The sequence below is a fragment of the Alosa alosa genome, chromosome 19 (genome assembly GCF_017589495.1).
Source record: "Alosa alosa isolate M-15738 ecotype Scorff River chromosome 19, AALO_Geno_1.1, whole genome shotgun sequence".
Taxonomy (NCBI): Eukaryota; Metazoa; Chordata; class Actinopteri; order Clupeiformes; family Clupeidae; genus Alosa; species Alosa alosa.
The window spans coordinates 26,864,032-26,881,991 of NC_063207.1; the positions used below are offsets into that span (position 1 = coordinate 26,864,032).

The 17,960-nt window shown below is 44.0% G+C and overlaps 1 protein-coding gene across 2 annotated transcripts; it reads left to right on the forward strand.

Moving 5' to 3' along the window:
- The first annotated feature begins 13,041 nt into the window (after window positions 1–13,041).
- On the forward strand, window positions 13,042–17,340 carry syf2 (SYF2 pre-mRNA-splicing factor). Of its 2 annotated transcripts, none has more exons than XM_048227869.1 (7): window positions 13,042–13,112; window positions 13,656–13,754; window positions 14,246–14,371; window positions 15,290–15,407; window positions 15,649–15,739; window positions 15,923–16,021; window positions 16,792–17,340. In XM_048227869.1, exons 1-7 carry the CDS (start codon window positions 13,095–13,097, stop codon window positions 16,955–16,957), a joined length of 717 nt encoding a protein of 238 aa, XP_048083826.1. In that variant the 5' UTR covers window positions 13,042–13,094; the 3' UTR covers window positions 16,958–17,340. The 2 variants fall into 2 exon arrangements, with proteins under 2 accessions (XP_048083826.1, XP_048083825.1); XM_048227868.1 differs by lacking the exon at window positions 13,042–13,112 and adding an exon at window positions 13,350–13,385.
- Window positions 17,341–17,960: the final 620 nt, after the last annotated feature.

Here is a 17,960-nt window from a genome sequence, read left to right on the forward strand (position 1 = left end):
GCAGCCCAATTGCTGCAGGTTTACATCAAACTATAAAATCTGGTTAACACTATATTAAAAACTATTAAAAAGCCACAGGTGGGAGTGAAAAATGGTTAGTGGTTACTTCACCTCATTTGAATTGTAAGGTTGTGTCAGAATTACTTGAGGTGAGCACGTCACAATAAATGTTGCTGTTTGGCACTGGAAAGCTACAGGGTTGAAACAGCTTCAGGGGAGGGTTGTATCATGAGTGGCGGCCTGCCCGTCAGATCTTCTCATCAAACGGCTTCTGTGGCAACAGCTCCGAGCCCAAATATCATCTTGTGTGGGAGGCCTGGTGTTTGTTTTATTCGAAACCTCGCCTCATACTTTTGGTTAACCATTATCTTGCATCAGGTTTGTTGTTCCAGTCGGCAGTGCTGATCGGGCCTGAAACGAGTGGTTTGTTTAAAATGTGGGTGGCTGGCTCGATTCAGACAGCATTAGCTGAGGCAGCTCTGCTGGACCCGCTCAAGAGTATTTTAAACCTCCCCACAACATGAATGCCTCATTCAGGCCACAGGCCCCCCATTCCTTTCACTGCACTGTCGCCACAACCTGAATACCTTCGGATGTGTGTACAGAGAGCCATAGCCATGCCTACCCCCGAATACTCAAACATGTGTACTCGCAGACAGACATTCTCACCGCACCTCCCAGAGGCATATAGCATTATGACGCCTTATTGGGTCATTACCTGTTAAATGCCACTACAGGTTAAGTGCACTGATACCTGTGTCATTAAGCAGACAAAACACAATTGCCAGTCATGCCTCGCACTTTAAGTGTGCTGTGACATTGCTGTCATAATAAAGTGGATGATAACATATACGCACACTCACAATGACATACAGTAAGCACACTACTACACAGTACACATGCACATGTGCACACACACACAAACACACATAAACACACACACACACATAAGCACACACACACATGTAAGCAGATGCACATACACAGACACAGACACAGACACAAACACAAACACAAACACACACTCACACACACACCCCACATGCGTAAGCAGCCAGTTCGTAAGAATCTGGGTGGAGTGTGACAGAGCTAGTCACCTGGCCTGGCATTCCATTCAGACAGGGCATGCATGAACTGGGTCCCTACTGAGGAATGCAGACATGTATAATACTCAATCAAGCAACAGCAATTAAATTATTTGCGTTTTTACTCTCCTTGACAGATGAAAGAGGCACCTTATCGGTGGTGTGATCAGATTAGACAAAACACGCATCACAAAGTTTCTCACGCCACTTTATTAACACAAGACACTTGCCCTTGATGCAGAGGTATTACTATAACGACAAATCAAGAAGTGATTAGCCAAATAAGGTCATTTGTCGCAAAATATTTGTTTCCTGATTTACAAAAAATCCTGCCTTTGTGTGTGTACTAATCGAGTATACAGTCGGCATAGTTCAATTGAAACGATAAGGAAATTATGTTTATTTAATAAATAGTGAAATGCTCATAAAGGGATGTCTGAGGAAAATCAACAAACAGCAAATGAGTAAATAAATGATAACAATAAATGATTAAGAACTCATGTAACATAATTGTTTCCCTTTCAATTCCCTCGCAGATTGGGGCGATTTACATGTTCCATGTAACAGCGATACAGCTTTCAGGGTATAATTCTCCCATTAATATTTCATTGCCATCAAAGTGTGTTTTCCAAAGGATAGGGTGACGTGCTGGTCAATCCCTCCAACCCCCCATGCAGGCCCTCAGCTCAGCTACAATCCGGCCGGTCACAGGCTGGGCGGAGGAGGACAGCTGTGGTGTGGATGTGGAGGGCAGCGCCTCCGAAGTCATCTTATCCCGCGCGCCCGAGCGCAGGGGCACCTGTAGCGCCCCGGCAGCAACAGTAAATCACGTGACCATTTCCGCGCGAGGAAATCCTAATCCCGACGTTGATCTGCCCGGGCCCCGAGCTCCGCGCGGCTGATAGAGGGCACGCTGAAACCCGAGGCGGCGGCATTAAGAATTAAAAAGCCAGGGAAGTGGTCCCCACGCTCGCCTTGTTTTGTCATCAGCGCTCCATTAGTGTCACTTTAGGCCGTGCGGCCCCCTCCTGCCGCCTTCATTGGGCCTGAGTCAATATCGGGAAAGCCGGCCCGTTTTGGCCCAAATGGTTACAATACACCGTCTTCACGCCTAAAGAGCTGACAAAGGTTATTATAGCGACCCGCTGAGCAGACATGGAGGAGAGAGCTCCAGAGGATAAATCGTTACTCTATCGGCCCCAGACGCAGTAAGTAATGCGAGGTGGTGCCGAGGTGATGGCCCTGTTCATGGGTGTGCTTAGAATGCCACTAGATATGAGAACTACATTATGTGTACCTCTTTCAAACCAAAATGTTAACTTTTAAAGCATTCAAACAAAATGTCATATTTTGATAATAGTGAATTTAATGGATCTTATGTCCATACAATAAAACACTGTTTGGTTACACTTTACTTGACATAAACAAGTCATAAACATTTATGACATAACGTTTCTGTTATTGAGTGACATTCTGTTTTTGTCATAACAAGTTAGGGTTAAGATTAGGGTTAGTTTAAGGGTTAGGGTTAGGATTAGGGTTTGGGTTTGGGTTAGGGTTCATGTCTCATGACAGGGTCATGTGTTCATGACAGTGTCATGTCACTCTTATGTCGATACTGTCAAGTAAAGTGTTACCCACTGTTTTTTGTCTTTGGTCTCTTTTTTGTATGATTTGATGTGCAGAGAAATATCACATAATAGCATAACTTTGTACCATGTGGTCATTCTCACTATGTGGGTGTCCTAATCTTCTGGATACAATTCCAAGCAGCCTCGGTGTCCTGTGCTGAAGTGCACTGAGGCAGAAGGCCGTGGGGAGGCAGGAGGCTGGAGGGAGGTGAGGTGACACGAGCGGGTTGTTTATGATGTGGCCTGCTCAGGTGGTCTGTTCCTGCACCCACAGCCTCCACAGATCTATAGCCGCTGCCACTGCATCCCCACAGGCACAAAGCCACAGGGTACCCCACCCGACCCAACTCAACCCCACCCGACCCAACTCAACCCAAGGCAGCACAGGGCTGCACTCACAACACTGTTTCACATTACACAGGCCCTCAGTGCTGATGCACACAATACACATATCAGTCTCATTACGGAATGACCAGTGGAGAAGTCCTTTGACCAATGGGAATGAATATTTGACTTCTCAAACTTTATTAAAAGACATTATTTTAATAGTGAAAGTGTGTTTGTGGGTTCTAGAGAATTTTCATTATCATAAACATGGGTATGAGAAGCCAAAAGCACTTCACTCTTACCACTGTGCTTCTAGTCTGTCCCTATATAGTAATGTCTCTATAATACTACATGGCAGTGTGCCATCATGCACACAGACACAGATGTAACACACACACACACACACACACACACACACACACACACACACACACACACACACACACACAGAGAGAGAGAGAGAGAGAGACTCACAAACACCATACATACACTAATGGTTAAAGATTTCTCTTTCTTGCTTCTCCAGAATGTCAATAAATAAACCAAATAGCATTAAGAATAACTTGAACTATATGATCGGAGCTCTAATTTGATAAAATTAGTATCAGTGTTTTAAGGTTTGGCCATTTAGGTGAAATCCTAAGCCAAAGTGGGAGTAATTTGGTCGTAGGGAAATTGATTTTGAGCATCAGCACTTTCTCATTTTCAAACAGAGCCTTCGGCTAACCAGGTTAATTTCTGTTAAACGCATTACCCAGGTAGCTCCTGCTCTCCCTCGCAATGATTATGTGTCGGAGTTGAGGGATTAAAATTTCGTGCAAATAAGAGAATTATTATGGTCCCTGACTGGAAAGGGAAATTAAGCGCCGCCATTACGCTCTGTCTCAGGGCCCAGAGCAGAGATTAAAGATGATATTATTAGGAACAGTTGGAGTCTCCATGGGATGAAATAGAGATTTCTATCAAATGGGGATTTCTTTTCTGTCTTCCACTGAGCCAATTTGTCAGGGGGAGCTGTTTACAAAAGATCAGAATGGATGGATATGAATATTATATACTTAAAAAGATGCTACAAATACAATTTGATATTTTTGTCATAGTGACAACACTGCCAATCTACATGCATGTGTAAGTAGGCATAGTATATCAAAAGTCAGCATTTATCCTAAATCCTCAGTACTCTCTAAAGCCCTGAGTCTTCTCTGTTAAGTTTCCATAAGGACAAAACAGAACCTAAAGTGCCCATAAGTATGGCAGATTTGTGTATGGGCAGCTCAATCAATGTATGTTGCAGCCCAGAACATCCAAAAGAGCCCAGTCCCTGCAGCAGCCTGTCCTGTGCGTCCTGTGGCCGGCCCATCTGGGGGCCGCACGTGGCATTTGGGTGCTGCTAAGTGTAACCATGTGGGGGAACCTGACACTGCTGCTGAATGGGCTGAAGGGTTAACCTGGGCAAGCAGGAAAGCCTCAGAGCCCTGGAGATGGATGGTACTTCATTCCCTTTCAACAGAGAGAGAGAGAGAGAAAGAGAGAAAGAGAGAGAGAGAGAGAGAGAGAGAGAGAGAGAGAGAGAAAGAGAGAGAGGGAGAGACAGATAGGCTGGTATACTGAAAACAAGGAGAGTGGAGAAGAGAGACTGAGTGGAATGGCTGGTTGGTTGGTGAGAGGGGAAGATAAAGGGGAGAGGTAGAGAGTGAGAGAGATGGGGCACTCATCTAAACGAGAGGCAGAGAGAGAGAGAGAGAGAGAGCAAAGTAGACTGAGAGGAGAAACAGAGACAGAGAAAAGAGACTTCATCCATCCGGCTCCGTCTCAGGGGTTTCTGCGGCGACCGTGCCTTCCAGTGCGGCCGACCGACAGGAGGCATTTACCGTACGCCATCCGGCAGCCAAACAACAAGCAGCCACACTAATGGGCGAAAAAAGCAAAAAGCCACAAGCCACACGTATCCAGTAAATAGCCGACTGACCGCAGTCATAGAAATGCAGGCCTTTTCCATTCTGTTTGATTCCACGCGCCAGGTACACTCCTGTGCCCATTACAGCGTCCAGGCCAGCCGTCGTCTGACCACTGTTGTGACTCCTGTAAGTTCATCTCAGGGAGTGTGGTCGCATCCCAGGCTCCCACTGAAATGAGAGGAGGGAGCCTCCAGGAGAGGCTGTGTGGGACATGGAGAGAAAGAGAGAGAGAGAGAGGTGGTGGGAGGAGAAGAAAGATAGGAGAGGAGATGAAAGAGAAGAGAAGAGGAACAATGGTCTGCTGAGTCCAAAAGACTTGGTTTGCCATTAGCCAGTGTATTTCATTCTCCTCCCTGTATGTATGTATGTATGTATACAGACACACACACACACACACACACACACACACACATGTTTGTGTGTGTGTATGTGTGTGTGTGTGTGTCTGTGTGTGTGTGTGTGTGTGTGTGTGTGTGTGTGTGTGAGTGTGTGTGTGTGAGTGTGTGAGAGAGAGGTGTGTGTGCTGGAGGATTAGAAGGGCCACACGCTGATGGATCTTCCTGAGGTCAAGTGGGCAGTTCAGTCCCCAAACAGGGATTGGGGGTTGGTTGGGTATCAACCCAGCTCGCCATGCCTCAAACCTCCTGTTGACTCCAGCATGTGCTTTAAGTTAAGGCAGCGACTGCGTCTGATGAGGGGTTAAGTGAATTTCCCAGCTCACCGGCGTCTGGGCTTATTTGCTTTGTTCAGCTCTGCAATGGATTACAAAGAGCCTGTGCCCTCCAATCGCGTGCCCACAAATCCTCCCCAGGTCATTACTGTTACAGAAATGGTGTGATTGAGGCCCCTTATATTTGACTTTACACAGAGATACTGAAACCTGACACACACTGTTACACCAACATTGCACAGACATTCAGCATTCACACAGGGCCAACTAAAACTATATGTCTGTAAGACTGAATTTGATCAAGGTAGAATTTTTTGGCTTTCTCCCTTGGCACTGTTTCATACACAGGCTCAGAGATTGTTTCCACTTTGCCCATCCTTAATGTCAGTCTTTTGAAAGGCGAGCTAATCTTCTGAACTTCAGCTGAATGCTCCTCTGTTCACTGCCCTTTCCTAAACAATTCTGCATTCTGTTGCCGCTTGAAGCCTGAAAATTGTTAAGCATCCACATACTGCTGTTGGGATTGTTGCTCTCTTTGAAACTCTTAGCTCTTCTTATGTTCTTCTTACGTCACCAGCTCTGTCTCTCTCTCTCTCTCTCTCTCTCTCTCTCTCTCTCTCTCTCTCTCTTTCTCTGTCACTCCCTCTCCTTTTTTCATTCTTTCACAGACGCTGTTCAGCAACAGCACTGGCGCCTCCCTTAGGCTGTGATTAAAGTCAATGAGTGAAATAAGATACAAGGAAATTGAAATGATTAGCTTTTATTGTAACCACGGCGACTGGCAGGGCTGCCCTGCCACAGAGCAGGAAGGCAGGGCCCATAAAGCAGGGCCACTCGACTGTGAAAATATGAGTTGGGAAGCACAGCGCAGTGCGGGGAGGAGAGGGAGACGAACGCTGATTATATGCTGATTTTGCGCTGTGCTCCATGAAATGCGCCTGACCTCATCACGCAGTCCCATGACTTCCTGGGACGCCACTGGACGCAGCTGAGTGATCGATCATGCCATACGGCTTTAGTCATTAGTCAGCTCGTATTTTTTCCTCTCTGGAAAAAAGAAACAAAATACTAGCTAGCAGACATCTGAGTATATTTTTGCTCTTCCTTTTTTTGTGCATATATTTATTAGCTGTTAAAATGATTTGCATCATGGAAAACGTCAATGATGCCTGGCATGAATGTGAATGCTATGAACCCTGTTGTGCAAACCATAAATTTGAGGATGCAAAAGGTACTGCCGTTCTGTAGATGAGCAATCTGATGAAAATTAAAATGAAGGCCTCAGCTCAGCTTACTCCCCTTGGCACTCCTCTGTTGCTTACAGATTTGTTTGATCTAAACTCTGTGTGTCCCCCTCTGCACCCCCAGCCCCCCAAGTCATCCCACTAGTCCGCCACACTCGGGCCTGGCAGCGGAATAAAGGCTGCGGAGCCGCACAACTGTGCACAGGCCGGGGCCAAGCGGGCAGGATGCCATCGGTACATTTCCACATTCTCTCATCGCCAGCACTGCGCTTCCTCTCTGCAGGCCATCCATCACCCGCCGAGCGCCACGCGCACACCAGGCGCTCTCTCCCAAACGTGCCACGCCGGCTGGCCGGCCGGCCAGGGGCCTTCACCCCCCGGGCTCCCCGCGCTGCGCCACACAGCTACAAAGCCACAGGGGAGAGGGGAAGGGTGGGTTACAGACCAGTTGGTGGACCACGTGGGCAAAGAGTGAGAATGTGGGCAAGAGGGCCACCATTTCAATCCAGGGCAGATGAAACGGCTTCGCTGGCTCCTTTCCTCTTCTTTTCCTCTCATCGCACCTCCTCCCCCCTGGAGGAGGGGGGATTCCTCTCTCCTGTGGCCTCCGTGATTTCCTTTTTGAAGCCAAGGGGCAAAAAAAAATGTTTTTTTTTTTTTTTTTAAACGGCCGGCAGCCCGGGTCTTGGCAGACCTTCGGCTTCCCTGTGGGGGCACAAATTGTCACGGCCACCGGTTGGCCAATACCAAACCACCGTGACCGGGAGGGAAGTGACATCATGCACCCTGGCTTGGCGTGCGGGTGTGATGGCACTATAATAGCCATAGCACTGCGCTTCTGACGCCTGCCAAGAGCCGCTTAACCACCGGGAACAGCGATGGCGGCAGAGAAGGGGGTAGCGCACTGCCACAAACGGCATCTTAATTTGTCCCAGAGAGCTTCCTGTCAGGGGGGCTCCAGCCTCCGCCCCCGCCCTCACGCCCTCCTCCCCCTCCCTCCCTCGCTACAGGAGCAGTGCCTGACATGGATGTTTGTTTTCCTGAGCTTCATCTGCTTGTTGTGGTTACTCTGCCTTTATTTTTGTGACTCCACAAAACACACACAGGACCATAGCAAATGGAGATAATGCACAGAAGGCCACATCGCTGGCTTAGCTGGACCCAGTTGCCAAGATTTGACCACATGACAAGAGCTAAATATTTGTTTTCCAAAAACTCAGTGCATCAATTGTTCTGTCCATTTTTTCTGATTAATAAAATAAATGGTGCAATTCTTCTACAAATGGCTTTGCCCTGGCTTCATGGAAAATTTTTGTTTTATTTTTGAAGTGAGTGTACTATGACATTAGATGGGATTTAAAAATATAAATTTCATAAGCAGACAGCGTTGATGTCAGTCGCATAACCGGAGGCCTATGGCATGACTTCATCACACTGAAGGAGAGTTTGCAAAAACATGCTCTAGTGAGATCTCTCCACTGCCGGCTTACAGCAAATTTAAACGATGCTTCTTATTTAGGCAAGCATATTACATTGCAATGCGATACTGGATTACATTCGGCAGAAAGAGGAGACGGGCTCTATTCCCCCCCGCCTCCTGCTGAACCCTCCACTCACTTTAGGATGTAACTTCATCACTGATGTGCTGCCAGACCCGTTGGGGGAGCTGAAGTTTGGAAACACCACGCCCCATCAAGGCCTCCCAGTCTGAGGAGAGTGTTTAGCTGCGAGCTGAAACACACAAACATAAAGCTTCATCCAAGAGTGATATCTGCCTCAGAGGATTTGCAGTTTAATGGACTGAGCTAAATGCATTCCATCTTGGCGTTACCAGGTGAATAGGGCCATATCTGGTTTCTGCACACTGTTTTTCTCCACGTCTCATTCCCATTAGCGCTTATCCATTTTCACACTCCGTGGGGTTTTCCCTCTCCCCCCACTTGTAATAGGCCCACTGAAGAGAGCAACACACCTTTAAAGTTCAAGGTTCTTTGATGTAACATAATGTATTATACTGATTTAATGTATCATACTGACAATATGTGCCATGCATAATGTTTCAAATCAGTTTTGCACTTTAAGTTTTTGGCATAACTTAGTGCCATGCATTGTTTATTCATTGCCCACTGAGTAAGACCATGAAAGTAGATGGGCATGTGCTGTGTTATTGTTTTGAGACACAGTGGTTGATGATTCAACTATTCTGTCTTTCATCTCAGTCCAAATACTATGATTTGCCAGTCAACAAGTCAATGCATGCAACAGCAGCTGTTGCACAAGCATCATCATAAACATGAAGATCAAGTGATCCAGGCAATCAATTCCGACATTTGTTATTAAAACACTTTTGAATGCTAAATGACTGGTGTCTACTTCATTTTAAGCCAGCAAACATCAGTACAGTTCTCCACAACCAAGCAAGGGTCAACTTGTCAATCTGCGGCTCAGTAGGTCTACAATAGGGCTCTGATGGTGTGAACTTGAGAAAAAAAGAGTTCCCTGGCCTCCTTTATTTCCTCCGCGCTAAATTGCGTGTTAGCCGTCCAAGCATCCGATGTGAGGAAGCTGTGGCCATTTGCGCATCCCGCCGAAAGGAACCATTTGATGTTGGGTCACATTTTCTGCGCCGCCAGAGACAGATAAGACCGACTGTTCCTCTCACAGCTGTGTGTCCAGGGGCTGTTGGCAAACGCATCTTCTAGCTAGCTTCCTCCACAACAGGCCATTGTGTCACCAAGTGAGAACTGCAGCATCTAATTAAGGTCAGAGGGAAGAGAGGATGGGAGCTCAAGATGTGGGGGTGCAAGAGAGAATTGTTCTCCACATATGATGAGGGAAGGGAGACAGCATGCGCTTGAGTTATGTGGTTTGGAATGGTGGGAAAATAAGACTCACATGTGATAATACTTTGTTATCCCTGCCTCCATTCCTCACCTGTTCACTGTAGAATCTGTTCAATACATACATGATATTCATGTTCAAACTTGACTGACTGTTTTGTTGTCTGTTGCGCATCCACCAATGCCTTCATGTTGCTGTTGAATGGTCTACATTTACATTCATTCATTTAGCAGACACTTTTATCCAAAGCGACATTCAAATGAGGATTAACATTCAAGCTGCATTGCAACGTCTAGAAAGGAGGTATTTTTAATGAGGAATCTGTATTTCTGCCCTTGGCTATTTGGTGTGCACACATCCGCACTGATAATAAATGTTTCACTATAGTTAAAGTCCTAGTTCCATACTCACCTAGAGTCTTGTTTCAGTTCCCTCATATTTGCCTGTCACTTCTTTCTGCTTCTTTTCATTTTCTTTCAACTGTTGGGCATTGTTCTGCTTATAGATCTCTTTTGATGAGAGCACATTTGTTTCATTAGGGATTAAAGGACTGTAGAATGTAAATATGTCTTTCTGGTGGGTAAAATGTTTTAGATCATTGCAACTGTGACAAAATAATCCATTGTCATTGAACTTTGATTCCCAAAAGCAATGCTCAAATGTGTTTGATTCGTGCACTGGCAGATGTGTACATTGCTTAAAGTGCACTAACACAAATACACACACATAGATGGATAGAGAGAGAGAGAGAGAGAGAAACACAGAGAGACAGAGAGAGAGAGAGAGAGAGAGATCAGGACATTGTATGTTACATGGTGCCCTCTTGTGGCACGAGACCTTCTTTGGTTCTTCCATCACAGTCCTGTCTCAAAACATAAATACTACTTGCAATTCCACATTCCATTGTCCTCCACAATGAGATGGACAGAGCCACCATGGTACTGGTTTTTATTTTCCCTTCACTTTTTTGTTGTTTTCAGGCCCTAAAAGTCTGAGCACTAATTATGATAATAAGCGTGCAGATTAGTCAGCATTGCCTCAGAGAGTAGACTGGGAGACATATGTTTATCCACAGTTCTCTGGCAACAGCAGGGCTTTGGTGGTTGATGCTTGTGGAAAAAAATATAATGGGTCTTAATTGGAAGTTTAATTGTCAACAGCACTTCAAGAATGATGAGAGCTCTACAACCAGTGGTATTTGAATATGTTTCATGCCTTCCCCGTTTGCCCATATTTTGTGCTTGTGCTCAGTAATGCTATAGCCATGGTTTTTAAGCACATGGTGTGCCCGGAAAATCATTCAGAGAAAGTGTACCTTGTATGGAACATGTTATGCTATCTTGGACCGTGAAATCAATGGAGAGCATTAGGACTATCTGAATGGGTTAATGGTGAGATATTTGTCTACGCACAATTGTATAAATGACATGTAATGTGGTGTGCGATATGGAATTAAGCAAGGCATGCCATGGATGGTGATGCTGCGATTTGAGTGTGCATTCGGATTTTTATGGGCAAACAGTGTAGAACACCAACAGAGAGAACACATTGGCGCCTGATAGGCTCTACGAAAGGGGGGACGGTATGGAGAGAAAGAAAAAAATGTTGATGAAAGCAAATGAAAACAGACAAGCTGTAGTAGGCCTACAGGCTACAGCCAGGCTGCCAAACTTACCACAGGAGCACAAATTAATGTATGAGAGAGAGAGAGAGAGAGAGAGAGAGAGAGAGAGAGACTCTGTATGTTTGTGTGTGTGTGAGAGAGAGAGAGAGAGAGAGAGAGAGAGAGAGAGAGAGAGAATGTGTGTTTCTGTGTGTGTGAATTTGTAAAAATGGGTGGTGGCTGATTAATAAATCAATGCATCATGGAAACCGAATGAGAATTAATTGTGTGCTTCTCTGCTTGGATTTCCGCGCTTTTGTCAATAGCAGAGTAGCATTACAGCTCTGTGCAACGGAGACGCATGTTTTCTTTGGCCAGGAATTAATAACTTTTCATTCAGTGCGGAAATGACAGGGATAGCAATTAAGGAAATGGAATGATTTTATTGGCCATGATGTTTATATTACTTTCCAGATGTTGGACAGCTGTAAGAGTTCTGGTCTTACAGATATGGCAGTCTGAAGGACTTGGAAGTAGAAGTTTGAGTTATATTTAATGAAAATTGTGCTTTCTATGATGCGTATGTTATGATGAACAACAGAACATGACTGGTTACTGTTCCACTATTTTACTATGACAGAAAGATGCACCCTCATAGTATATTCACAGTGATTCAAATGCTTACATATTTGAATTTTGAATTGTAAAGTACTAGGTTGTGTGCATACAAAATTGTCTATAAGGATAGATCTATGCGTTTTTGTGTAGCCATGGTTACATTGGTTGCTACGTGCACTAAGTGAGAGAAAAGGGAGAGAACAAATTCATTTCCTTCCCTCTGTCCCAACAAACACAAACACAGACACACACGCCCACCCTACTCACACCATCATCTGATCAAATAAAACTATTTACAAATTATTTGTTACATCCAATCTTTCTCAAACACTCAAAATTTTTCAACAGTGCTTTACATAATTGGTATCCAATAGGATTTGTTTCCTGACTACTGTGTCTTTGACCAACCAATGTTTCACATTGTTTTGCATTGTGATGGTCTTACATCTGGTTTCCAGTGAAAATGCATCACCCCATTACCATCGCCTGTGATCTGGAGGATGCTTTAATCTGAGGCTATAAACTCTGCTTAATTACATCCTCTTTAAGTGCTCAGTTAATTATAACATAATCAAACAGGAAATGCATCTATTTTAGTCAAACCGACAGACTGTGTTAAAGATGCTCTGCAGACAGTTGTTTATATCCCCTAATTCTTGAGTGTAAACTACAGAGACACACATAAAGTGCCATGCACTCATGAGTTTAATCTCTATTTGTGCTGAACAGGGGGGGGGGGGAATCAGTGTCCTATACAATATAATATATATATTGATAGGCTAAATGCTTAATTAAAAAAAAAAGTGAGTTTGAATTAGGCTACAGGCTGTCCTATATCAAACTGCTTTTCTTCTATTACCGACACTGGAGATTCTAAAGAATTTATCAAGTGAGTTGTTGGTAGCCTACCATAAACAGTAAGTGAAACTATTCACCAAATTGTATCTTATCAGTAACATGGGGCAACACAACACTTGCAGTAAGGTCGGCCTGTGTAGTATACACCAAAAATCCTTGATCAGCCTACTAACTTCACTTCTACACGGTCTGGTAACCTACCAGTGTTAAAAGTCAAATTAATATATCGAAACGTCACTTCCTGTTTACAATATTCAAGATGGCGTCTGGTGTAGAGGTAGGGATTGCTATGCTACATATTTCGAAAAATGTAATTATTGGTATTTAAACTGCGCTAACTGGTTTATTATTTGACAGTTTCATTGTGTCTGTATATTTACGACGGCAGATATTCATTGATTTTCCCTAGTTTTGACTATTCACTAGTCGTCGCAGTTTTCCGTCGGGCTTTTAGCTAACTGTTAACGTTAGACAACGTTGTTGAGGTTGTTGGTCGGGAAAAAACTACGACATCAGTGAATGGCTAATCATGATTATGAATTATATAATTGTACGTACGTAGTGGAGAAGAATAAGGATTAAACACGGTATTATGAGTGATGTTAAACTCATTTGGTAAATGCGGCAGTGTCGGCGCTAACGTTATTTGTTCGGTGTTGGTGTTATTAAGTTCGAGTGCTCAGCTTAATGTAATGTTAGACCCTTTGTCTTTTGATCCGTATTATATTTGGCGCAGTATTCATAATAATAATAATATTCATAATGATCTGATAAGTTTGCCTATATTAGCTGGTTTCAGTCATTCTGTTAACTCACGTAGGTGTTTACGCCAGTTCCTGAAGAAGAGACAACAGAAAGCCTCGCATCCCAGAAGAGAGAGGAGAGGTTAAGAAAGTTCCGTGAACTTCATTTCAAAAGGGTGAGCGCAACAGTGTTTCTCAGTGATATTGACTATGCAAACTGGCTATTTTGTTGCTGCTGGGAAATAACAAACAATGAACTTGTTGAAAGACGCTGATTAAAGTGTTGCAGTGGTATCCCATTATTGTGGTATACCATGGTATGAATATACACATTGTGTACCAAACAAACCCAGTATGGATATAAAAGTGTCTGGCAAAGCATGAAACATGTCAGACATGTTCACATGAACCCATCTTTGAGAACACCATCCGAAACCATCCATAACCATTACAAAATGCAACATCGAAATAATTTTTCACATCCTGGCTCCTAGCTAAATCTGTCTGACTTGTGCTGCTTACTGACACTCAGTACGGTGTCAAATTACAGAATACCATGCAATTTATATTAGTATTATACAGTTAAAAACTCATACTATTGCATCCCTAACTGATTATCATGCTCATTAGAGTTGAGTAGTAAGTATGGTGTATGTCTCTGTTGCAGAATGAAGCACGCAAACAGAACCATCAGGAGGTGGTTGAGGAGGACAAGAGACTGAAACTTCCATCTAACTGGGAGGCAAAGAAAGCTCGTCTCGAGTATGAGCTAATGGTCGATGAGAAGAAGAAGGTGAACATTTTGCCCTTCTTTTTTGTTTTTTGAAATAAGGTGATAGACTAGCATTTTCAGCCGATTATGATTAATAGCATTTTTTCCCCAATTCATATTAAGCACAGAGTTATATTTTGGTTTGCTATCTGACGTTTACCTATTGGAAAATGTTTTAATTGTGATCCATATTGTGTTAAACATTTAAAATGAAGTATTCTTTTGAACCAGCAAATTTCAAATGAGGCAGCAGGCAAAAAGTTTTTATATTAATAAAATAGCCCAAGTTGCAATATATCAGCGTCTCTGTAGCAGCCAGTTGGGACGGAGCTGTGCAGTATGTATGTTAGGGAGAAGATTACATTGGTGCCGTGTCAACGATGGGAGTGAGGTTTAGGGGGATGCGTATAATGGTAGCCAACTGAGACATAGCTGAGCATTACGCATGCTGAGTAAACCTCCCTCTTGACACCTTAAGAGATGTAAGAGCTGTAAGCGATGCTAGCACCCATGGGTTTTAGCTCCCTTGCTAGTGCACTCGCCTCCCAATCTGGAGGTGCTGTGTGTTGCGGGTTAGAGTCCGGACTATAATGCTTACAAAAATAAATATTACAATAGTGCTATCTCATGGCTGTGCCATCCTTATGGTCACATTGGAATCAGACCTGCTAATTCTTAAAGCTAACACCTGGAAGGTGCTTATGAGGCTTTCAGAATGAGCAAAGAGAATACAGAGTTCTGTATTTTTTATGATTTGAGGCTTTCTATATTCTGTATATTCAATGCTTTGGCAACACCATGGGCTTTTCAAGTGGTCATGTCAATAAAGAGTATTGAATTAAATTAAATTAGATTGAGTGCCCTGCAAGGGGTCCATGTCAGGCAAACATTGGCCTGCACCACAGGCACAGCTCTGATAAACTGCTGTGTGGTTTGTAGGAGTGTGCAGAGCGTGGGGAGAACTACCACCGTGTGAAGCTGCTTGAGATCAGTGCAGAAGATGCTGAGAGGTGGGAGAGGAAGAAGAAAAAGAAGAATCCAGACCCGGGTTTCTCTGGTGAGTCCTGTTCACACACAGTGGAAGCGCACCACTATTTATTATACTGTGGCCAATATGGCTGCCAGCTGTTGCTCTTCAAGCCTTAAGGAGATGAATTGACAAGGGAGGGGGGCGAGGGGGAAACGTGGCTGTTATTCATTGGTCCTGGCAATTATGAACTGAAGAGTTTTTCCTTTCCCACTGACTTTGTATCTCTCTCTCTCTCTCCATCTCTCTTTATTTCTGGCCAACCCAAAAGGCTATGCTGAAGCCCAGCAGCGGCAGTACCAGCGTCTCACCAAGCAAATCAAGCCAGACATGGAGAGCTACGAAAGACAACGAGAGGAATAGTATGTTCCTTGTGCACTTTTACTTGACTACCTGCTATGCCAGTTTTATGCCTGTTAAATGATAATGGAGATGAATTAAATGTTGCATGTTAAATATTTGAATGTAAGGAATGTGAACTGATGAAATATAGTGTGCACAGAGTACATTATGTGTGATATGGAACCTTTCTGGTTACCTTTCAGTGGTGAGGACTTCCACCCCACCTCCAACAGTCTGATTCATGGAACCCACGTGCCCACCAAAGAAGGCGTCGACCGCATGGTCCAGGACCTGGAGAAGCAGTAAGTGGGAGGTTGGAGGGGAAGGAAAGAGACCAGGACATGCCTTAACATTGTGAAAAGACTCCTCTGTTCAACAGTGCAGTCATGAATAACATTAGATGATGGCATCATCTGAGTCGTCTATCTTTGCTGTGTACAGTGTTGGGCCAGACAATGCCAATCTGAAATTTTGATTAAGCCTGAAGATGTAGCAATTAGTGGTTACCCTTTAAATTATCTGCATCAGTTTATATTTTGTGTTGTAGACATCTGTGTAGACAACAAAGCTATGAAAAATTGGGGCGATTTGTAGAATGACCATGTGCTTTAACCTATGATGTCATGCTATGGGCATTTAGTGCTACTTTTCATGATTTTCCATGACAAACAGCACTTGGAAAACTGATAACGTGTGTGTAACGTCAGCCTTGGTGTTCTAGGCTAGATTATGCTTTCAAGATCTATTTTTGGGTGTCCTATTGTAGCCATAGCTTCTGTGAGAGATTAGCCAATGCAGTCGGTGCCAGGCCATGACGCATATCTCCATGCTTTGAAGATGCTTGGAGAGAGAAAAAAAATGACAGTGTCTGTGTTAGCTGTACTGCTTCAGCGGGCTTGAAAGTTGACTGGCTCCATTGTATTGTCAGCTCCTCGAATTAACTGCATGTCAGAAAGTGAAGCAAGACCATCTGGAAAAGATTCAGTCGAGTGAATCCTTTTTTCTAGGGTATTCAAAGCACAAATCTCTGTCTGACCCTGTCACTTTTACCTCTCCTCACCCCTCCAAACAGGATTGAGAAGCGGGCTAAATACAGCCGCAGACGAGCCTACAACGACGACGCGGACATTGACTACATCAACGAGCGCAACGCCAAGTTCAACAAGAAGGCTGAGCGCTTCTACGGCAAATATACTGCCGAGATCAAACAGAACCTGGAGAGAGGAACTGCTGTGTAATCGTAGGTCAATGTTCTAGACATTTCCGGATTCAGCAGCTGTCCATCAGCTTGTAAAAACAAAATCACCCATAATTTCTCTTCTGGGCGATCCCCTGTTATCTTTGTGGAGAACAAGCTTCTCTTTGTCTTCTGGTTGAAGGGTGGCATAACAAAGCAGTGAGGACTGTGATATCATCAGAGGTGACTGTGAAACAGATTTCTCTTACATTTCTTTATATTATTTCTTTTAAGCAGGCAAAGCATTTGACCATATAGCGATTCATTGATCATGCAAGGTTTCTATTCGCATCGGTATTTTTTTGTTTATATAAATGCATTCTATTCCACTTTTATGATTTCTTGTTTGTTTTGCATAATAAACAACTATAGTGTTTACTGATACATCTTTTAATTACGTTTCCTTCTATCTGTGGGAATTGGTGACTCACATTGGTTGTTTGTGCGTGTGTGTGCTCATGTGCTTCCCAAGTGTGCGTGAGAATTCAAAACCATTCATCTCCAGGGGGCATACTGCCAGTGTGCCACATTAAAAATACCAGCCAAAGAATGCATTAGTGTAGGTGTACGGAGAAAAACAACAATTCTGCAATTCAATTTGGTGACTTTATCGGGCTCATCTCAGGCCTCGGAGCAGAGCGACATGAGAGGAGAAGGCTTGTGACCTGAAACTAGATCAAAGGAGACAATGAAGAAACTCATGCTGTCATAATTGGCCATGTCTTCTGTCCACACTCTCCCAAGTCCAGCAGCTGATTTCCTTGGCGTGCCTGGTCAAATGGGTCCTCCTGAGGCCTGTACAGTATGCCAGGGGGCCCGAGGACACGGTTTGACTTTAATTAAACCCCTGCAAAGCTGAATGGAATAAAAACATCTTACATGAAGAGAACAAGTCAAAGATGCAGCACTTGCAGCCAACTATGAGTAGTCGTGTGTGTATAGATGGGGCGGTGGGGTTCTTTGTAACGTGTCACACCATCATATGAATCAGATAAGTGCATGTG